Source organism: Triticum aestivum, chromosome 2A, assembly GCF_018294505.1.
Source record: "Triticum aestivum cultivar Chinese Spring chromosome 2A, IWGSC CS RefSeq v2.1, whole genome shotgun sequence".
NCBI lineage: Eukaryota > Viridiplantae > Streptophyta > Magnoliopsida > Poales > Poaceae > Triticum > Triticum aestivum.
The window spans coordinates 628,107,205-628,116,912 of record NC_057797.1 but is presented as its reverse complement, the minus strand read 5'-3'; the positions used below and the strand labels follow the sequence as shown (position 1 = coordinate 628,116,912).

At 47.3% G+C, this 9,708-nt stretch overlaps 1 protein-coding gene across 1 annotated transcript; it reads right to left on the bottom strand.

Moving 5' to 3' along the window:
- Positions 1 to 378: 378 nt before the first annotated feature.
- LOC123189877 (phenylalanine ammonia-lyase-like) lies at positions 379 to 3,035 on the bottom strand. Its single transcript, XM_044602394.1, has 2 exons — positions 2,483 to 3,035; positions 379 to 2,373 (listed from the first exon to the last, which is right to left on the bottom strand). Exons 1-2 carry the CDS (start codon positions 2,875 to 2,877, stop codon positions 627 to 629), a joined length of 2,142 nt encoding a protein of 713 aa, XP_044458329.1. The 5' UTR covers positions 2,878 to 3,035; the 3' UTR covers positions 379 to 626.
- Between the last annotated feature and the right edge of the window lie 6,673 nt (positions 3,036 to 9,708).

Here is a 9,708-nt window from a genome sequence, read left to right as displayed (position 1 = left end):
TCAATCCTACAACCGCCATTAGTTACAAAAAATAAAAATCTTTAGTTATCTAAAATATGTTTGTATCGCCAAGTGAAGTCGGAGAACATCGTAGACTCAAATTGGTAAATAGCAACACGTGGATACAAGACTAAGAAGAGAAGCCATCACATCGTGTTGATGGAACTAGCCACTATAAACATACAACTGACTAGTGACTATGTAGGAACTATTTTAACTTTCTCGTTTGCGGTCTATGTCGATGCGTCGTTTCCACATACCATATAACAAGCCAACAATAGATTCTTTGCAATTAAGAAAGCACAATAGATTGTTTGCACTATTTGAAGTTGTCTCAAGAACCACTAGACCATTGATCTAAAAAAAGGGACAAGTAAATTTATCATGAATATTTATCACACATTGTACCCTTTTAACTTACATCACAGTGGTTCTACTGGCTACCTATCACTACCAAAGCATGCAATTGCAATTTTTGGCAACAATCTGGCAGCTCTGTAAGAACATTACAAAACATCGACTTCTAAAGAAATCCAATAAAAAACAGTATTATCACTTATCAGCTAAGAACATCTGAAGCCTTCTCGACTTTGAAGCACACTATCTTCTCTTCAAGTACTCGATCCTCAGCAGATAGGTAGGGGCTCACCATTCCACCCCTTGAGACACTCAAGTAGTGCGTCAATGTGCTTGCCCTGGTTCATAGCAACGAACACCTTGTCCACCTCTTCACCGGGAGACCTAGTCTTCTCCCCGGTCAAGTACACAGTTCCAAGCTCCTTGCGCACGAACCGGTAGAGAGGGTATGATCGACATTCAGCGATACGGTTTTGTTGTGTAGCAGTACCGTTCTCCACGGCACTTCGGGCAGCCTCGACCTCCTTTGGAAGCACTGCACGGAGCTCCTGTTCAAATATGGCAAGTTTAGCAAACACTGATGTCTCCACATCACGCTCAGCCTCACCATTGGCCAAGGCATGCTCCACAAGAACTGCACGCATTTTCTGCATCAGTGGATAGTTGGCGCTGCAGGGGTCATCTGCGTAAGCAAACACCGCCTCACGGTCGATTGTGAGCAGCAAGTCCTTCTCACAGAAGCGCGCATTGTGGAGATGACCATTGTTGTTGGTGCTCAGTGTCTTCCTAGCCACAGTCTTCACACAACTCTTCACGGCGTTCTTGACATTCTCCTCAAGGTGGCGGAGGTCAATAGCCTGGCACAACGCGACCAAAAATGTCGAGGACATGAGCTTCAATATGTCAATGGCCTCGGCAGTCTTCCTTGAGGAGATGAGGCCAAGAGAGTTGACATCTTGGTTGTGCTGCTCTGCGCTCTGGACATGGTTGGTCACAGGGTTGCCCAAGAACTGGAGCTCGGAGCAGTACGAGGTCATGGCAATTTCGGCACCCTTGAAGCCATAGTCCAAGCTTGGGTTGCGCCCACCGGAGAGGTTGGAAGGAAGACCGTTGTTGTAGAAGTCGTTCACCAACTCCGAGAATTGGGCAAACATAAGCTTGCCAATCGCAGCAATGGCAAGCCTGGTATTGTCCATAGACACACCGATTGGTGTGCCCTGGAAGTTTCCACCATGGATAGCCTTGCCACGGGAGACGTCGATGAGTGGGTTGTCGTTGACGGAGTTGATCTCTCGCTCAATCGACTTGGTGGCAGCACCGATGACCTCAATCTGAGGACCAAGCCACTGCGGTGACGTACGGAGTGCATACCTATCTTGCTTTGGCTTCATCAATGGGTCGAGCTCGCCGAGCTTCTTAGCAAGCATCATGTAGGAGCTGCCTTCGAGTATGTGCTCCATGATGGCGGCAGCCTCGATCTGCCCAGGGTGGTGCTTCAACTTATGGGTCAAGTGGTCGGTGTACTCTGGCTTGCCGTTCATAACCTCACAGAAGACAGCTGACAGGACCTCGGCGAGAAGACTAAGGATGTTAGCCTCGAAAAGGACCATGGATGCAAGCCCCGAGCCCACTGCCGTGCCGTTCACCATAGCAAGGCCTTCCTTGGGCTGCAGCTCGAAGAAGCCATGCTGGATGCCAGCAATCTTAAATGCCTCCGCCGCGTTAACCTTGGTGCCATCCGGAGCCGTGGCCATGGAGTTTGGGCGGCCGGTTACCAGTCCCGCAATATAGGAAAGCGGGACGAGGTCACCAGACGCGGTGATGGTGCCCCTAAGCGGTAGGCATGGTGTCACGTTGGCGTTGAGGAGCGTGGCGATCGTCTCGAGGATCTCGAAGCGGATGCCGGAATATCCCTGAAGCAGGGTGTTGACACGCACGAGCATGGCTGCCCTCGTCGCCGCAGCAGGCAGAACGTGGCCGTCGTTGCCAGTGCCGAAGGCTCCAGCGTTAAGAAATCTGAACAGACAAGCAACACACGAAAAAAATAAGACTTCCATAACTCACAGACAGAGATGATCAACAATTCAACATGTGAAATATAACTTGTTCGCGGTTTAATTCGTACCTAATGAGCTCCCTCTGGAGAGCGCCGCCCTCCTTGGTCCTCCGGTGAGAGGTGGCGCCGAAGCCGGTGGTGACACCGTAGCTGTCGGTGCCGTTCATCATGCTGTTCATGACCCAGTCGCTGCTCTCCTTGACGCGGCCGCGGGCGGACTCGTCGAGCTCCACCCTGGTGTCGCTGCCGGCAGCCACCGCGGCGACCATGGCAATGGTCAGGCTGGCGCCCTCCATGGTCACCACCGGCTTACGGTACTCCTCGACCATCCGCTTCACTGCATCCAAATGGCTACCGGACAGCTCCTCCGCCGCCTTCCCCCAGTTGAGCGGGTCGGCCCGCGCCGGCTGTGCCACGCACAGGCCATCGCCGTTGGCGGCAACGTGCCCGTTCTCGCACTCCATCGAGATATGCAAAGAAGTGCTAAAGCAAGCTAGTAAGCTAGAAGCCGGGCGGGTGTGTGCGTATCTGGATGAACTCTGGGAGTGGTGATGGATTGATCGGTGGCGCTGAAGAGGAGCTCAAACTGCAGAAGAAGGCGAGGCTCTTCTCGGAGATGAACGGAGGGAGAAGACGGGTTAAATAGGGAGCGCAGCTGGGCAGGGTCAGGGTGGGTGTGGGGGTTGGGTTGGTGTGGAGTGTGGAGCTGGATGGCCGGGTTGACCGCTGGATTGGTGGGTGCACCAGTGGCCGATGGAGCGCACGGACCGGGTGGTGACTACGTACAGGCGCTCGGTGGCGGCATCGTGGCAGCTGCGCTTGGCCGGGGTGCGCAAGATGGTTGGTGCAGGGAAGAGAGGCAGAGCACGTCAGGTGTTCGGCCGTTTGTGCAGGCACATGGCAATTTCTCCTTTTTTTTGGGCTTCCCTTTCTCCTTTCCGGAGGAGTGGAATTCATGTATCATTATAGCAATTCAACAGAGTGTTTGCCCATGTCGGCGCTCACCTCCAATTTACTGTGCACTCACATGCTCAAGCGTTCAGTGTTAATCATGCAGCACCATGTGCCTCTGTGTTAACCTACTTGATCAAAGCGTTCGAGTAGTGTTCTTCGGATTGGAGTGGCGTCGGCTGCTTTGTGCCAACCTGTTGCTGAAGGCAGCTTTACCTAATTTGGTGCCAGAATCGCTGCACTTGGAGATCCGAACATGCAACTTGTACTAATGTAAGCACGTCCTTTTGTCGACATTGCAACATTTAAAACAAGCGGGGCGGCTGCTTACACCATCTACTGGTACTAGTATAAAACTGCAAGAAAAGAAATCTTAGAAAACAGTTACACGGTCCTTGCTTTGACAGAGCAGCTTGGATTGTTTCTCCAAAAAATGCGAGTGAGGTTCTGCTGTCCACTGGGAAGGAGTTGTTATCTGCTGCTGATCCATACGCCTTTCAGTAGTGTAGTATTTCCTTCTGGGTGCGACGAACCTCGCATATTCTATTTAAATTTAGGGTTGTGGTATTGATTGAACTCGTGACCTTCCTTCAGTATTTCCTAATGCGGTTTGACGCTTTCAAGCTGTTTTCCAGGCATTATGAAATTAATTTGTTGGGAAGAACATTTCTGTTTAAAATGAGACGGTCCACGGGTCAGTCCTGCCAGGCGGTCCGTCAGTCAAGAGTCTCGCGGCGCAGGCTGGGTGGTGATCGAAATCACAATGTGGTATTTTCTTCCTTTAGCAAGCACCACTGATCTATTGGAAGCTTCATCTGAAGAAAAGGAAACAGGAAGCATTTATTTGCTTCTTGGTCATCTCTGCTGTCTCGTTTGCAAGTGAGTAAATGACTAGGGAAATTCCAGTTTGCGTGTAAAGCCATTCCATTCGGATGCATTCTCACTTTCTCAGTGCACACTTGACTTGGCAGACTTGGCTGGAAACTATGGAATGATTTCTTCCAAGGTTACATTTTCCATGTTCTCTCTTCTTCTTCTTTTTTGTTCAGACGGAATTGATGTTCTCCTTTTCAAAGACGAGTGATTGCAGTTTAGGGTAATCTGTATCGGTAACTGCAAGGAATTTTCACTGCTGCTGCCTGTAATTTGCACTGAAGATCAGTCGTTCGTGAGACACCTCTCCACTGTGACTGCATTAGTGAGTGGGCAAGTGAGCCCCAAGCTGCAGGAGCGTGTGGTTGGCTTTCCGTTCAGTTTCTGCACGCTGCTTTGGGGGAGCAGCTGGATCACTCGATCAGAGTCCAGATGGAGCCAAATTGCGCGTACGTACGCGTCATTTTAGCCCTCAGACGAAAAACGACGGGCATCCTCGCTCGCTGGCCTGCCGTTCGTTCGTCTCTTAGGCACCGCTTGGAATGGGGGTAATTTTATACGCGTGTATTTATTCTACAGGTGTAAGTTACAGGTCAACAGTTAAGATCAGCCTGAAATGAAAACGAACCGGAGGAGGTCTGTATCTTATACCGGCCAGAAAACGAGCAGAAACGCTAATCCAAACAGGGCCTTAGCCTTCGACGACTCCGACAGTTGCACCCACGAGGAGCGAAAACGGAAGGAACGGCCAGCGTTCTCCGGTCTGGGTCTCGTCGGTCATCCGCATGCACACTGCACACCGTCGCAGGCATGCGTGTGAGGGAAAAAGATTGTGAGCCGTTGGGGTTGACGGGGCTGCCAAAGTTTGCGTCGGAATGTCGACCGGATCTTCTCGAGTGGTCAAGTCGTTGGCCACACGGAGTCAAAATGTGCTTCTAAAAATAGTTGGTGGGTCAGTCGGATGCATACATACATATTTATTTTTTCCGGGAATAATTTCTCTTCCTTTTAGAAGAGCTTTGGTGGCAGCATAGCCTATTTTTTGGAGGACGAAATGCATGTCGTTCGGCCGTGCTGATGCGAAGCTACTTACCGAGTAATATCGTGCAAAATTCCTGTGGTGTTTGGTCTCTAGCTACATACACTGTACTTGTCCATGCAGTTTCTTCCGAACGAGGGAAACCTTTCCGGCTAAGTGAGGCACGATTTACACCAGCCGAGGGCATAAAGCCAAACACAAGTCAAGAAATATTCAGCATACGAGCATGCATAGTTTTCCGACTCTGTGTTTATATTTGACTAGTTTGACGAGCACGACCGCGTTGATGTTTGACTTTGTCAGTGATTGCCAACAACTCCGCTTATTATCAGCGATCATTTTGTTGACTGAGAATTACTTGCATATGTCCAGGATTCAGAGACATGGTTAAGTATAGGCAGATTTTACGTGCTAAAACAATAATTAGCCATGCACGTGCTACCAACCCTAAGCTTCAACCCAGCTAGGCGCTCAACACTCGGTAGACAGCATTCCCTTTCCCTTGGTGGGTTGGTGAGAGTGAGACACGTGAAGAAAGATCACTAGACGAGTTCAACTGATACAGTAGCAAACCAAGCATGGCACTTGGCCCATGGCTGCAGCTAATGGCGGTCGCGGGATTGCTAACGTCAGTGCTTCCGTCTTTCTCCCCATATCTCCATTTTTTCCAAAGTTGTATTTTTCTCTCCCAGCTACTATTGAAATGTGAGTTTATTCTTGGTTTCTAAGCTATATAAAACCTGGCAATTTTGATCATTGTCTTTTAGTACTAGACATAATATTATGTGGTCTCTAACTTCAGTTAAACAACACAGCTCATGAAAATGTGATGAAAAATATATAATATAAAAACCTAGAAATTTAAAAGAAATACATGAAGACAATAGAATATATCTTTTTATGAACAAAGGGGGAATTATTGAAATTCTAGGATAAAAAATGGAAACTTAGGAGGGAAAAGGCTAACTATTATATGAAAACTAGGGAATTCGATAAAGCTCGTGATTACTCATAAAGGTCCATAAACAATTTGTGATGTCATTGATTTTCATGGTTGTTTGTAAATATTTTTATTTTCTCTTTGTTTTTTCATCTTAAAAATATCCTATATATTTAGTGCATCTTTCTAAATTTTGTTGCCAATTCTGAATCACCATTTCGGTCCTTGCTTTATCTCATCTGAAATGATCAATTCCCACCAAATCACCAACCAGGACTCCAGGGTCAAGATCGTGGGTACATCATCAGCACACAAAAGAAGAAGAATAACGTGGATATAACATCAACCTTGGAATCATGCTTGTGCAGACCGCTGGATGAAAACAGGCCTTTGAGAATAGTGGGAAGCACACTACCATGCACCAAGTCATTCACTAGTGCTCGGTGGTAGGCAGAAAGCTAGGTTTGGACTTCACCAAGGCATGCATACACCTACCGCAGCTCTGCAAGCTTAACCCAGTTGGTACTATTCAATCAAGCTGCATGCCATTATCCTCTCGTGTCATTTTTACTCTGCCGGCCGCTCCATTTCGGTATTAATAAAGCCGTGCCCGCTCCCGACCAAAACGGTACACATACGTCGTCGACACGATCGATCGGGTGGTCGCGAAACGAACAAACGCCCGAGAAACGTATGCCGGGATGTACATGTCGCTGAAACAGATGCCACGCCCTACAGACGTTCGACGCCATGGATTCCTGCCGACGCACGACGAAGCTGGCCACACGAAAACACACGACTCTCGACGTTTCGAATGGTACAATATGATTCTCATCGTGAAATGTACGTATGCAGCTTTGGTCCAGACCTGTCATGCTCGTCGCAGCACCTCCATTAAGAAGACTGGAACCTACTACGGAGTAGTACATGCATATGTCCGGTTACCCCTATTGCTCTCGGCCTATCGCCGGCGTGCGTGGCCCATGCATAACGACGGCAGCCAGTGGATCCATGTGCTGCCCTTCAATGCGGACGGGGCGCGCTCCTCCGCCGTACCGGCAAGTAGACCGGCGCCCGGCAGCGACCCGCGGCGCTCTGCTGGACCGGGCTGGGAGCGGGAGGCTGGGTGGTTGGTGTTGGTGTTGTTGTTGGTGGGTTGTGGGGGGTGGCCTGGCGAGGCGAGCATCCACAGGTTCCACCTACCACACGCAGCGGGAACGGTTGGCGCATGGCGCGCCGGCGCGGTGGCCGGGTAGGTGGCGTGCGTGACGCTTGCTCCACTAGCAGTTCATGGTTGCCCTGTACGCCGCGCAAGCTAGGCCAGAGTGCCAGACGACGAGCAAACCTTCCCACGGATTGGATTGGTTTGGTTTGGTTGGTGTGCGTGCGGTGCGGTGCGCGCTCTGTTTGTTGATCTCGCTGGCGTTACGCAAGACTTGCTGTTGCCGCCTTTTTTTTAACAACGCAAGCGTTTATATAAACGTGTATACACTCATTTTCATAAACACACGCACGCAGACCCTATTCCCGTGAGCACTTTCGAAAGACTGAGCCGGCATATCGTCTTGAGATTTTACAGATTCACCGTAGGCGCCTCGTAGTCGACGGAAACGTCTTCTCCCACTGAAATTGTATCGCCGTAAATCCTGAAATAAATTCAGGATAAATGTGAGTATCATAACTTGAACCCTAGTGGGTTGATGTTGCTGCTGGCAGGTAAAAATGTCTGCTAGTCACGAAATTAGAGTGGTTGGTTTCTCGACGACGACATGAAAAAGAAAGTTTGAATGGAGTTTTGGAGTGAAGAATAGTCGCGTGCCTCACTTCAATGATTTTTTTTCTAAGACAATCTCGTGAATCATGTATTTAACTCGTCACAGTGTTTATAGTGATGAAAGTAAAATCACCCGAATTGCCTAATCAAACATGGCGGCCAACCCCAAGTGACAGTGCATGCTTTGTTAAATTATGAGCCTTGATATTTGAGCTCCTATACTGATGACTAAAAAGAGAACTGTCAAAAAAGCAAGAATGGTCAATTATTTCTCTATTTTTTTGAGGAAAGAGTTCGATGATTTGGAGTAAAGCATGCTCGCGTGACTGCTGGCCCAGTAATGCGTTCAGACTGGGCCGCCATTGGTATGACCGCAAATTGCCACGACTGGGCCTACATGAGCCAAAAGCTTCTCACGGTCCAAATTCAAGCTCTCTTTTGGATTGGGCGGCAGATTTGCATATTCAGCAAATACAAGTCGCATCCGACTGCAAGGGAGTGATAGAAGAAATTCAGAGTGGAAGTGGAGCTACTTATGGGGCGATCATTAAGGAGATCAAGCAACAACAATCTACTTTTAGTTCCTGTGTTTTTGTTCATAAATTTAGGAGCTCAAATGTTGAGGCTCACAACCTAGCGAGACATGCTTTTTCTTTGGGACCGGGCCGCCATGTTTGGTTTGGCCAGCCCATGGGGTTTCCGTTCGTCCATGTAAACATTGTAACGGTTTGAAATAAAAAGTCTCGTGAGGTTGTCTCAAATAAAATGTAAAAAAAAAACAGATACTTTTGCTTTTTTTTGGGTAAGCCAAGTCTTCAGGCATTTCCTATTCAGCGCCTTCAGCATCCGTTAACGTGCATTTTGTTAACAGGCGCTGCTCTTACCTTGGCCGACCCATATACAATTTTATTTCTGTAAACTCCCAAAAAAGGTACAGGGCACCGGCTTCGAATTCACAACGTCTGTGTACGAAAGAAAAGGCTCTACCCACTAGGCTATCCCACCGGTTGTAAAAACAATTATTTATTTATTTATTTCTTCAGTTCATGAGTTTTTTCGGATGTTTTTATTCGGTTTTCCTTTTCTCTTTTTTCTTTCTTTATCCTTTTTTCTCAAATGCGTGGATTCTTTTCAAATTCATGAACTTTTTCTTCAAATTGATCGACCTTTTTTCCTAAATCCATTATTTTTTGAATTTTGTAATCTTTTTCCAAATTCGTGAACATCTTTTCAAAATCAATGAGCTTTCAGATTTGTGATTTTTTAAATATCAATGAAATTTCTTCAAATCAATTTTTTAAAATTCAATGAACTTTTTAAATTTTGATATTTTTCCATCTTTGGGATTTTTTTTCAAAATTGATGAACTCTTTCTTAAAACCAATGTACTTTTTCAAATTGATGAACTTTTAAAAAAATGACAAACTTTTTTAAAATTTCTGAACATTTTTAAATTTGTGATTTTTTTAAATCCATGAACAATTTTGAATTCATGAGTTTCTAAAAAAACAATTGATTTGGAATACATTTTTGTATTTTATTAAAAGTCTATGGTTGACGGGTCAACTGGTCAACTGTTAACCGGTTAAACGTTGACTGAGTGTGCGAATTCCCTTTTTTGGGGGAGTAACTAAACGAAGCGACTATGTGAATACTTGAGCGAGTGATGGACTGCCGGGCCAGCCCACGGGAGCGGCGGCATGGGCGCCAGCTTCCTG

Bases quoted from the DNA above. Each gene is read 5' to 3' on its own strand.
- LOC123189877 (XM_044602394.1), bottom strand. From the start codon at position 2,877: ATGGAGTGCGAGAACGGGCACGTTGCCGCCAACGGCGATGGCCTGTGC. The intron at 2,374-2,482 runs GTACGAATTAAA...TTGTCTGTTCAG, and splicing joins CTCCAGAGGGAGCTCATTAG to ATTTCTTAACGCTGGAGCCT.